At 38.3% G+C, this 13,189-nt stretch overlaps 1 protein-coding gene across 1 annotated transcript in view; it reads left to right on the top strand.

The window, feature by feature from the left end:
- LMO7 (LIM domain 7) overlaps positions 1-13,189 on the top strand; it is a 95,436-nt gene that overhangs the window by 56,601 nt on the left and 25,646 nt on the right. Inside the window, 7 exon segments of the mRNA XM_010160786.1 lie at positions 1-289; positions 1,805-1,834; positions 4,132-4,249; positions 5,425-5,567; positions 6,887-7,328; positions 8,095-8,421; positions 11,811-11,925. The exon segment at positions 1-289 is cut by the window's left edge and continues 24 nt beyond it. Coding sequence (XP_010159088.1) covers positions 1-289; positions 1,805-1,834; positions 4,132-4,249; positions 5,425-5,567; positions 6,887-7,328; positions 8,095-8,421; positions 11,811-11,925 — 1,464 coding nt within the window.

Here is a 13,189-nt window from a genome sequence, read left to right as displayed (position 1 = left end):
TTCCTGATCCATGGAGTCTACCGGAGGACATCCGGTCCAAATTTCTATGTTTACTTGAAAAAACCACGACACCAGAGGAAAGAAAGAGCAATGGCAGGGTCCTGTCGCCATCCTCCCGCCACAAGAAGGACGATATGCTGACACGCAAGATTGAATCTTGGAAGGTGGGAAGCAACGTCCAGCCAGTAAATTTCATCCCGGGTCCGTGCAGTGAGGAAGACTGGAAGAAGTGGGAAGCGATCAGGGAGGCCAGCAAAGTTAGACACAAGAAGCGGCAGATGGTGGAGAGGTCAGGTTGTGTCCTGCACGGATTACGCTTGAGTGCAGCTGAACCCTTTTCCATTCAGAAAAGCATCGTTTTGTGCTGAACTATTTGTAGATTGCCAATCTGCTATTTGTTCGTGGTGTCCTGGACAAGCTTTTTATTTGCTTTAAATAGAAGCTCATGACTGCAATACCATATTTTCAACAAAAAATTGCATTTTTTTCTAGGTTTAGGCTGCTCTCCCAGAAAAAATATATCATTCTTTCAGGCTCAAGGTTCTGCATAAGTTTCTTTCCATGGTTGAACAGGAAAAGTGATTATTCAGAAGATTGAGGGGGCTAGAAATATTTTCTTTTCCCCCCCCAAAATAATTGTAAAAACATTTCTGAAACAGATGAGTGCTTTAATGACAGATTCTGGAAGTGGGCATTCTGATACTCTTGCTTGCACACAAGTTTGAAAATGCTTGTAAACTGTCCTGCCACAGTTTTGAGATGATTAGATGAGGTGAAAAAAACTATTAGTGGTGTTTTCTCCGCCCTAAGTCACGGTGCACGCAAGCTGTGTGTCCATGTAATATTAAATGCCACTGTGACACATTTTACTCTGCTAGTATTTTCCTTCTGCTTTCATACAGTCCTGCTTAATACTTTCCCTTAGTCCTTTCCTGGTGTACCGAAAATTTGTTTTCCCTGGATCCTATTTTTAACTACTTCCTAGCTCTCCTTTGGATTTTGTATTTACTGAGGGAGAGTGGGGTTTTGAGTGTTTCCTTAGCTCTGAAAATACGGCATTGCAAGTTGCAGTTCTCCCAGCTGTGCATCATTACTATGTGACTAAGACACTTCCATGTTCCAGTCGATACTTTGATGTTGCTGCATTTAATTTTTAAGCTTAATACTGTTAACAGAGTGCAAGCTTCACAGAGGAATATTTCTGAAGTGCTTGAAAATATTTCGCTTTTTAAGAATTCATCCAATAGACTAAAACACTCATATTCAAGAATACTAAAAATCCTCTTGAATCGTACTGGATGAATTTGGTTCTCCACTTACTGTGCTAAACTTCTATATATGGCCTTTTATTCTTTTTCATTCCAAGTATTACTTTCATTTAGTATCAGAGATGGTTGAAGTAACAAGAAAGCAGCCTCCGTAAGGTTCTTGTTGGGACTCAAGTTGGCATTAGTTTTCATTTCTTGAAATGAGTATCTTTTGACCAACACACTGTTCAGCAGCGCTGGAATTAGTGATGCAGAATTCATACAGGGCTCTATTTGTGCAGTATTGCTAAATCGGAAAGGCTGGAAACTTACAGGCAGCCTTGTTCTGTCAGTTTTCTGCCCGACTTACGCATCGTGCAAGTCCTGATGTGTTTTTTGACTAGCGTCACATCTCCGGTGTGTTATTCCATGCTGGCTGGTCCTCAGGCTTTCAGTTTCCCCTTCACTGAGTGAGAGTGCTGGTGTACTCGTGGTGTTAATGTTGTTATGAGTATCAAGACACTGAATCTTTTCTTTTTTGGTTTCTGATTTCTCAGACTGTTTCAAAAGCTTTCTGATGAGCAAGGGTAAGTTCGATAAAAGCTTGAAAGATCATAACGCTGTTTTTGCCTCATTACGTTTTCGTGCATGCACGGTAGCGCAAAACTCATGCTGAAAACAGCTTGTGCATGCCTGCTTTGTTGTTCTGTGCTTGAGCAATTTACGTAACGAATGTAAGAGACTAAAAGCTGTGCGTCCGGCAGAAGTTCTCTCTGGTGTCTAGGGTACTGAGTTATGGTTATCAGCCACTTTGAAAATCAGCTCTACTATTTTTTTGAAGTGCGTGGTGTTCTGTATTTAAATTAGACTTTAAACCATTCAGAAATATAAAGGAGGGTTAATAAATATTTTATTTCAAAGGCTGTACAGCTAGAATCTGAGGATAATTAACAACATGGTGTTTATCATGGGATTGATGAATGTTCTGTAGCTATTTTATATACTCCAGCTTATTGAAGTCTCAGTGGTAAATTTATTGGTTAGTGCCGAGTGATCTTAGGCATCATTTATGATGACTCGGAGAAGTATTTTTCCACTTGCTGTGTGATGGTCTTTTAAGTATTTGGTTATGCATGGTGTTCTATTTTTTTTTTTAAATTTACATTTATTTATTTACTTATTTATTTATTACCCTGAGGCAGAACCTGCTAAATAACTAAACACTTTCAGAAGAAGCAAGAAATATTTCAGAAGAAGTTAGTTGTTAGGGGAGGGAGACTCAGAAGGCTCAGGTCACTAGTTAGATTTTGAAGTTAAGACTAGAATTGAAACTAGCATCCTGTTCCTGGGTATGAATATATGAATATACCCATACTTAGGGCATATTTTATTTAGGTCTAGATTTTCCTGGTTTGTTGCAGGCTGATATAGAAACTCAAGAGAAAGAATAGGAAACCTTAGTGATGTTAAGTTTTCTTGACCTCATCTGGAACAATTTTGATCCTTATGTACAGTTCGGTTACCCAAAACTGATTCTACATGTGATATAACTTACCCATAAAAAAAAAGAAATCTGAACAACTGTACAAGGAAATAGCTTTTGCAGTAGTGACCATGAGATTTTTTGCTAAATTTGGCATTCTTTCCTTTCAGAAAATAGGCAAGCAAACAGGCATAACGAGTCAATGCCCTAGCCTTTATTTCTTGAGGCCGAAGTCCAAAGTCTTACGTTACCAATGAAAGTGATTTGGGCCTCTTGGGAGGAAGTGAGAGAGTCTGGTTTGTTAGTTCAGATCTCTCTTGGTATGCAACAGATTAGAGCAAGGCCCTGTGCTGAATCAGTTTTGTTTTTAACCTGATTTCTTGTCGTATCGGAGAAGTGCCACATTTCCAAGACCTGTTAGAACTTGGTTACACCCCTCCATCATTCAAATTTTGTTAGGATAAGTGGAAACAGAAGTATTTTTGAAAAAAAAAAGAAAATAAACCCCAGAAGCTTAGCTTGACTTTTATATGACAGCATTGAACCTTATGACGAAACACCTGCATTTGCTTGGTGTCTCGGTGTCTTGTGGTCAGGTCCGAGCTGGATTCTTGTCCTATATCTAAGCTGAAAGTCCTGTTTATCACTGCAGTGTGAAAAAATAAAGGAGAAAATAGCATTGGAGAGAGGGGAAAAAAGCATGAAACGTGAGCTTTGAGGTATTTAGATTGAAGGGAACTAGTGAGTAGGAGTTCATGGCGGGAAATCTGTAGCTGTGGTGAAGAAATTAGTGACAAGATGGATGTGTTAGCCATCCTGACTTGGATAAAAAGCATCAGGGAAGACTTGGGGAGGAGTAACGTAGGCTACTGGGACCCATGACATTCATGAGCATTTGGTAGTGAAGGGCCACAGCATCAGTAACAGTTTGTTTTACAGTTAGCTTAAGGAAAGAAAGAACAGGAGGTTATTCTGGGGCTGTTACTGGAGAGAGGTGAAAGGATGGGAATTTGGATTCGAGAAGGGACAATGCCTTTTAGGTCAAAGAAAGGAACAAGGTCAATAAAGAGAGTAACGAGTTTAACCAGAAGTAGCAGTCAGGTATGAGGAGCTCAATGTGAATGATCAGCGTGGAGCTGCTACAGAGCTGATTATTCCCTTAACCTGATTATTTTTTTTCTCAAGTATGCAACTAGTGACTTGAGTGCTGGCACTAGAGCACGTCCCAGCCTTGCTTATTCAGCTGCCCATGTGTTTCCTGCTGTATTCAAAATAACACTTAAGAATGCTCAGTTGTACTAATATAAATCTCTCTCTCAAAGGTTTCACTTGCATAAGTGTGACAATAAACATGCATAAATGTGCCAAGATGTGATAAAACCAAGTAATCTTTCTTTCTAGGAGTAAATCTTTAAATGATGTCAGTGCAGAGGAGCTGCAGTCATTGCGCAAAATCCGTTATGAAGAGCTTCAAAGGATAAAAGAACAGTTACAGGAACAAGATCTGAAGTGGCAAGAAGTAAGTGCTCCTTTTCACCCTCCTCACGTGTCCTGCTTGGAGGCCTGAGGGCTGCCTACTTTCAGTGTCCCTAGAAAACAGGCCTTGGCAGGTGTGCACCAATTTATGGGGCTGTCTTCTGAAACAATCCATCTCATGGAACTACTGGTGGTTTTGGGGATGTCTGTTTGATACAGAACTGAAAATATTTTACATATCACCGTAAGCATTCGATTAATGTTTCAGGGTAAGACTTGTATATATGGTAATAAAGCCTTCAGGCTTGATTTCTGTGGACATAAAGAAAACTTAAGGCACAGTTTCATGTGTTATCTGAAATTTGTGAATACTTATTTTTTTTTAAACTATTAGAATGTCTGAGTATTTGATCTTCTGGGAGAAGGAGGGGAAATAATAACTTCCTTGTGCAAATTCTTGAGGCTCCTAACCTCTAAGAACTATGTCTTAGATCCAGCTGGTAAACTGATGTGGTAGCTTTGCACAGCATCATAAGGGTATCTGAAGACCTTTTCTTTTTTATTAAAATCTCTGCTTGGCCATGATTACCGACAAGAAGCTGAAATTAAGAACAGAGCACCAAGCAAGAAGTTCATAGCTCTTTGTTTAATGCATCTCAACCATCTCAGTTCTAATATTCAGTACTTCCCTTAACTCAGCTATGGTATTTCATGGAGAAGATTGCCAGTTCATGTCGTGGTTTTTCAGAAATGAAGAAAATATAGAAGTATATGTTTTCAATTTAGAATTTAAGGCGTGTTTATTCTCAGACTAATGTATCAGTCTACTATAGTAATGGTTTGGAAAAAAAAAAATAATCACAAACTCCAAAGCCTACAACAAAGAAATACAAATGGTATTTGCAGGACTTTTCAACTATGCTTCGTTGGGTGAAGTGTTCTAGAATAAAATTGAAAAAGTTAAGGGGCAGAGGAGGGAGAACAAAACATGTACTTTTCCACTTGTAGTCCAGTAATTACAGCTGTTAACTTTAACATGAGCCTGTAACCCTAACTGAAATACAAGAACCCCTTTATCGTTTAGGGGCAAGGTGTATGAAAATGTGACCACGATGCAGGCATGCAAATAAAATCAAGGCAGTAGGTAGCATGTGATGGGATGCCTTTGTAGATTTAGAAGGTCTTGAGAAAATCTAGCTATATACGTTCATGTTATAGGATCTAGCAAAATGGAAGAATCGTAGAAAGAGCTTCACTTCTGAACTGCAAAAGAAAAAGGAAGAGAGAGAAGAAATAGAAAGGAGAGCCTCTGAGGTGTCAGAAAGGAGTACCAAGTCACTAAAAGAAATGCAGCAGGAGAGGTAATGACCCTGATGGGAGTATTATGTTGAATAACTTAAATCTGAGCCTTTTTATTCCATTGAATTCTTGAGCAGCTTTTACTGGCAAGTTGCAATTGATTCTGCAGAGATCTCAACAATTTTAGTTGCAAATTATAGTGTAGAAATCTAGGCAATTGAAGGACAGAATATGGTCCGCTAATGTATTGTTTTAACAGAATGTTAAGCAGTTTTGCTCTATAAATGATGTTTTACTCTGCTATTCATAAATAAATGTATTGAGAAGTCTGTATTTCCATCCACTTGAAAGAGATTAAAACAACAGTGTTGAACTGGACAACTGCCTTTTTTATTCTTGGGTCAGCCTAACTCTTTCTCTTTCCTCCACCACTGCATTTGCTATTCTCTTAACCACTGTGGATAAATACAGCCAGAATTTTAATGTCTATCAGAGACCTGTAAACTTTTACTTGATTTCCCCTCTATCCCCAATTGTTCCTCTGAGTATTTACAGAATAAAATTCTTTCCGAACAGTAAAAAAAAGTGTAAACTGAGTAGCAAAGTACTACTACTATTTCTACTACTGACAGTCTGTTGGGTCGTTGTGGTTGTTGTTGTTTTTTAATGCATGCATGGCTGAGATGAAAGGAATATGTACATGCACATATTGATAAAAGAAATGTAAAGTCTTAAAACAGAACATTTTGAGTTTCTGGATTTTTTTACTTATTTGTGAGGACAAAAAATTAGTCTCTTGAATAAAATTACAGGTGCTAATTGTATGAAATGTCCAATATCATCAGAATCTTAAAAATTATGTGGTAAAGGAACAACCATCACAGAGATAATCTTTCTGACAAAAGAATGAATAGCAGAAAAAAAAAAAAATCTCAACTTCAGGCTACCATCTCATTTTGTTACCTGAAGTTCACTACAAAATTTTCATAGAGCAGGTATCAGCAGAGCTATACAGTTCAGGCAGCGTTAGGGAACTACCTTCTTCCCATTCTTTCCTCAAAAAAAATTGAATTTCTGAGGATATGTAACATGAATAACTATATCATTTTCTTGTCAAAGAGATTTCTCTGATGGTGGCAACCTGATAATGTGACAGTAGTATTCCTGAGTTAGGGGAGCGTTGAAATAGGGAGGAGGGTGAAGAAGGTAGGTTTAAAAATATATTAAAATACTAATATTTTTAAATGATGCCTTTCATTTTCATTTCCTGGAGATGTGTTTCACTGTTCATGCTCTACCTTGAATATTCAGTAGTCGAACGACTTAGTGCCTGTTTGTCAGGTCACTTTGTTCAGTATTTCAATGCACTCTGTCACTGTAGGGAGGACAAGGATCAAGACTCCTACAGGCAGAGAAAATATGAACACAGATGGACATATTCACTGAATGACGATGTGTTTAGTGAAGAAAAAGCACCTTCCACACGGTCAGCAGCAAAAGGTTACCTTTTGGAAGAAGGTCCTACCTACAGCACTAAGGACAGCAAGAGTGCGTACGCCACACAACCGCGCAAGGAGAACCTGACGGAGGGCATGGCCGCTCGTGAAGCTCCCGCTCCGTCAAAGAGCCTGGCAGAGGAGCAGAGCTCGTCTCTTTTGTCTACCCGCTACTCGGTGAATGCTCAAACTGGGTCAGCTCAGGTTTCAGCTTCTCTCCCGAGAAGTTACCAGAAAACTGATACCTCCAGGCTAACATCTGTGGTTACACCAAGGCCTTTTGGTGTCCACTCAAGAGGAATCTCGTCACTTCCACGGTCGTTCACGGTAAAATTCCTCTTCATGCACTGACTTTGTAAATGTTGGGATCTTAGGTAGCTGGGGGAACAGTGGATTTTTAACATTGTTATGTTTTTAAAAATTGTCTGCTGTTGTTTGAGGGCTGTGTTAATAGACCAGGCAATTCTGTTGTGGCTTTAGATGTTTACTTGTGTTTCTGTACTTAAAGGCTGTCCTAGAAACAAGACTGATAAATATATTTGGTAGAATAATCTTTTTATTGCCTGTACTAAGTCTCCTTAGTGTTCCTTATAAAAAAAGCCTGCCTTTGTTAGAAGCTAAGTTAACGTAAGTAAGTGTTAGACAATTTTTTCAGGTGATACAGGTTTCCTTTGCTCTGCTGAATTTTTTAAAATTGAAATTTTGTGCTAGCCTAAAATTTGCCTGCTTAGTAAGGCAATGAAACACAGAAATCGATTTTCCCCTCCCCCTACTTCCTGCTTGCTATGTCAATTTTCATAGCTTTTTCCAAAATCCCAATTTTTCTCAATTTAAGAAATGGTAAGAATGCAAATCATTCTAAGCAGATGATTTTAACAAGTTTATCTTTAAAAGTCTGGACTATTTATTCTACTAGCACTTCAAGAAAAACAAATATGTTTCTCTTCTTTAAAGTGGGTAATTAGTAATGGGTACGGTAAATATAATTTGCGTGAAAGGGAGAGGTTTTTTTATTAAATATTTAGGCTGTTGAAAGCGTAGGAACTTTTTTTTAAAAAGCACATATTTACCAAACTCTTATTTTTTTTCCTAGATGGATGATACCCAGAAATACAATGGAGAAGTGGAAAAAGCTAAAAGAACTCAAACTTTGTTCACTAGCAGTTCGTTTTCACAACCAGACTCTGCACACCCTCTTTCCGCTAGTGCATTCAGAAGCAGAGGTGAGGAAGAGGAGGAGGAAAAAGAAGGTGTTCAGTCAACACCTCCTCCTAGTCTGGCATTCCCTGTAAAATCCCAAGACCAAGATGTTGGAAGCAGTATTCTTAAACCAGAGTATTGCTCTCCTTCTGATTCTCTTTCACTTGCATCTTCTGCAGAAAATGTTAGTCTGCCAGAGCCTGAGGATACAAAAACCCTGGTAAGTGTGGAAATAATGTGATTACATAGTGTAACTGAATGCTACAGCAGAGTAAAAGAAAAAAAAAAAAATAACATTACATCTAATTTAAGTATTTTTTGGTAGTAAGAAAACAGCTCAGAGAACTACTATTCCCTTTGATTTAAGGGAAAGTAAGGAAAATGATTGACGCTGTTGCTGCTTTTTTTCCCTACCCTTTGTGCACTGTGCTTAATTTTATTTCTCATTCTAATAGTTATTCTAAGTATTGTCTGATGTCTGCAAAGTTCTTGTTATCCTCCGAATTAGGACACTGTGCGCACAATCAGGTGTGTCAGTTAGATGAATGATCTGAGCTGCTGTAGCATTCATTTGCACTTTTAAACTGGTGGTGGAAAACAAAGATCAGCTTTTGAAACACCAGCCTTAAACATTAATATAATACTATCCTTTTTTTCCCATCTGTTGTGGCTTGACACCCCCCACTTTTTTTTTAATAGATATTTACTTGAAATTAATCTGATTTATGTGCTCATTAATTAATTTTAAAGCAAGTCACCATCTCTCTGTGTATGTGCTTATCCAGGAGTTGGGCCTTTCAGTGTTATTGTGGAATATGTGTTTTCAAATGCTATTTCCTCCAATGGATTGCATGTTTCACATGTGAAAAATGATCAGCAATGGTTTTAATTATCGATACCTTTCTGTAACATCTAATGATGTGATTCATAACCATTGACAGATTAGAGATGAATTCTTTGCATTCCTCATGCTGCTGTAAAAGCTAATTGTGCCAATTGCTTGGGTGAGGATCATAAGACCTTGGATGCTGATTTATGAAATCACTCCCCACACCAGGTTTTTATAAATTCAGTCTCTCTGAACCATTCTGCTTCCTAATCACTTGTGGAAAAGGAACACAGTTCAGTTTAATACTCCTGGTACTCCTTGGCCATTGCATTGAAATGATTATAATTTTCTTGAAACTGTGATTGTTATATAAGAAGAGATTTTTTTTTTCCTGTTTTGCAGCAAAAACAGGCAAAGGGAGTTGCTGTTGTAATCATAAACAGTGAAAACATGGATTAGATATGGGTTCTTTGTATCACTTTAAGTGAGCCAAATGTGAACAAAATATACTAGGGTTTTTTTTTAACTACTTCTGTCATGAACCACAAGATTATAAACTGTCCTGCCTGCAAATGAATAATGTGGAGGTTTCATTGAAAATTTAAAAAACATCTAAGAAAAAAGCTTATGTTACGCTTCAAGCAAGCTATAACTTAGGGAATGCAAGTTCCATTTGGCATGTTTTTAAATCATTATCAGAGCTGTGAGATTGATATAGTTCACTAATCATAAGGGCAATAACACCAGCTTTGTGGAGTGCTAAGTGTAGACAACCCATGCAAATGATAAAGTTAAGTGTACAAAGTTGCATTACTTCTCTGACAAGAGGTAGGTTTGAAGAAGCCCTGGGTTGGGATTGTGGAAATAGAAATAACTGCAGTAATTTTCATGTACACACTGAAATTCAAAAGCTTTGTATGTGCTCTAGCCCAACGTGCTAACCTGTCTGTTAGTAGACTAACTTTCAATGTACTGTTACTCACCTAAGGACATAGTTTGAATAGAAAAAAAACTTTTTCTGTATGGCAGCATTTGCAAGCTAGGAGCTGTGTTTTGAAAAAAAGACTGAATTTCTACCCTGGACTGTAACTGAGAGTGTTTTGCCAGGAAAATTTCATGTGACACAAGGTGAAACCTCAGGCTGTTGCCTTGCAGTGTTGTTGTCATCTGCACCCAGCGCTAAGGTACTGCTGAAGCCTCCTCGGTCGGTGTCCTGCCCAGAGATGCTGACTGACTACATCTGCTTGTGTTGTACTCCCTGGAGTTGCCTGTTCCATCCTACCAATGTAGGAACTTTGGGGAACTGGCATAGGTACCCAGACTTCTAAAGATTTTTAAGTTAGGGAGAATGAATCCCACCTTCAGGAAAGCTGGTTTGCTAGGCAACTGAAATGTAGGTGTATTTAGTACACCAATTTTATTACACATGCAGGGGTCTTCTCCATGCACACGTTGCTGGAATACACCTATTTTAACAGTTTCACAGAAGTTTACTTTTTTCTTTCTTTTGGAATCATAGAATGGATTGGGTTGGAAGGGACCTTAAAGACCATCTTGTTCCAACCCCCCTGCCATGGGCAGGGACGCCTTCCACTAGACCAGGTTGCTCAGAGCCTCATCCAGCCTGGCCTTGAAGACATCCAGGGATGGGGCATCCACAGCTTCTCTGGGCAACCTGTTCCAGTGCCTCACCACCCTCTCTGGGAAGAACTTCTTCCTGATATCCAATCTAAGTCTCCCTGCTTGCAATTAAACCCATCACCCCTGGTCCTGTCACTACAGGCCCTTGTAAGAAGTCCCCCTCCAGCTTTCTTGTAGGCCCCTTTGGGTATTGGAAGGTGCGATAACACGTGGTCTTGGAGCCTTCTCCAGGCTGAACAAGGCCTACTTTCTCAGCCTGTCCCCACAGGAGAGATGCTCCAGCCCTCTGTGCATCTTTGTGGCCCTCAGTGTCAGTTCCATAATAATGAAGCAAAAAGCATGCATTTGGGTATTCTAATTGTTTTTTTTAATGACTTCACATTAAAATGTTAATGTATGCAACACATGTTCATAATATATTGTAGGATTGAAAGCACATGTTCAAAAATGTTTTCCCAAACTAATATTTCTGTAGTTTAAAATGGTAATGTTGGGTTTTCATTCAGATTTTGAAAGCATCTTGAAAGTCCGCTAGAATGGAAGATTTGGATTATAGCTAACTCTGGGATTAGTTTTATTAACTAAGGCCTCCCTTAAAAAAATCCATAGCAAGCTAGTAGTATTTCACACAAAATTAAAGAGAGGATTGTTCTCCCAAGTAAATCAGTTGCAGTATTGAACTTAAAGGAAACTGTTGATGTCTAATGCAGGATATGCAAGAAAATAAATATGATGAATTACTGTTACCTAGGTTTTTCACATCTCTCTTTGACTGATGCTCTCTTAGGATAAGGTGTTTCAGAAGTTTACAAGACTATCCATGAAGACATTTAGAGGTTTCGTTTCCTCAAGTGTCTTAAGTTTTGTTAGCATCATGTTAGGAAACATTTAAAATAAGTGAAATGCACAGCTAAATATATATATGCAGAAAATATAAATGTAAACTGAAAGCATAGCTGCTTGAATGAAAAACAAATGAGTTACTTAACTGACTTCAATGCTGTTTGCTTTGTCTGTGATGCTAATAATAGATGATTAAAGTACCCATTGTGAGCGGTCTCACTTATTTAGAGGATAAACTTTCCCTCATTTAGATTCCTGTGATACCAGATACTGTAGTGTCATGTTTTATTTTTCAGGAACAGTACAGTGAAATGAGAATCAGTATAAACCAGAGACCTGGACACAGTCGCAGCTTTGGGTTTACAACAAATTGGAGTTCTTCAGGGGCCTTTGTACAGACAGTTGAAGAAGGTAAATGTATATTAACTGTACACATTTTTGTTCTTATATTTGGTTTGCAGGGACTTCTAAATTAAGGCATTTGCTGTTAAGAATGTTGCAAAAGTTTTAAAAAATCAGGTAGAGAATTGAAAAATCAATATTTAGCTTGCTAATGTGTTTCTCTGAATCCTCGTCTCTTCAAATGGGTTGAATTCAGAACTGCTAAAAAGCATTTTCCCAGTCAAGGACCTTCCTGTAACCACTGAAAAGGGATAAACGTGATTACTCAAACATTCACCAGGCCCCTTCCAGAACAGTAGTAAGGGTAACATAGAGATTTTTAATATCCATGTTTTTCCTTTCAGCTAAGTTTAAAAGATTTCACTTCATATGGTTTGTAAACATATGGAGAGGAAACTTAGGAGACAATATTTTTATTTCAATTTTACCTTCCTTAGCTATGTTGAATTTTGGAGACAGTTAATTTGCTTCTGCAGTTGCACTTTGTAAATTAATTTCTAGTGCAGTTTTTTCCAGATGTGTTAGTACTGAGGAATACCAAACACTGTTGCCTTGAAGTGAAACATTCGTAGAGTTTATTTCTAAGCTTTAGTAGTCCTCTGCAGAGAACAAGCTCAGTTTTCTTTAATTAAAAAAACCTCACACCAAAACACAACAAAAACCCCAAGCAAATCACGTAATGCTTGTTTTCTGAACACTGATCTTTCCCACTCTCAGTAATAATTGAGGAATATTTAATTTTGCCCTTTTTTTCTAGCTAACACAAGATCATCCTGAGAAAGTAGAAATAACTGGAAACTTCTCGTTTAGTTAGCCCTTCATTATGCTTTCCAGAGAGGAAAAAATACTATTGAGCAGCCTTTTGTTGGTTGTCTTTTTTTTAGTTTGGGTTGGGTTTTTTTGTCGTTTTAAATTCAAGTTTTAGACCTCTTCACTGTAGCTGGGTATTTCTCATAATTAGATTGTAACTGTTAATATTTGTTTGCATGAAGAATAACTTTCCATTTGCTTTCCTGGCTGCTAGTCTTCTGGCTTAATTTTGTGACTTGGAGGCAGAAGACTGTCTTTTTGTGCTGTTAGCTGTAAATGATCAACTGGAGGGTAGTGAATGTTTCTGCTGGTCATTCACAAAGGTCCATGTGGGCTCCATCTCTGTAGGTGTCATGGTTTAACTCCGGCTAGCAAAATACCACAAAGCCACTCTCACAGATTCCCCCTCCCCTCCTCCAGTGCAGGGGGAGAATCGGAGGGAAAAGGACAGGAAAGCTCATAA

This window comes from Eurypyga helias, unplaced genomic scaffold, assembly GCF_000690775.1.
Source record: "Eurypyga helias isolate BGI_N326 unplaced genomic scaffold, ASM69077v1 scaffold15681, whole genome shotgun sequence".
NCBI lineage: Eukaryota > Metazoa > Chordata > Aves > Eurypygiformes > Eurypygidae > Eurypyga > Eurypyga helias.
Note: the sequence above shows the minus strand (reverse complement) of the source record. Positions and strands in the feature narration are given on the sequence as shown.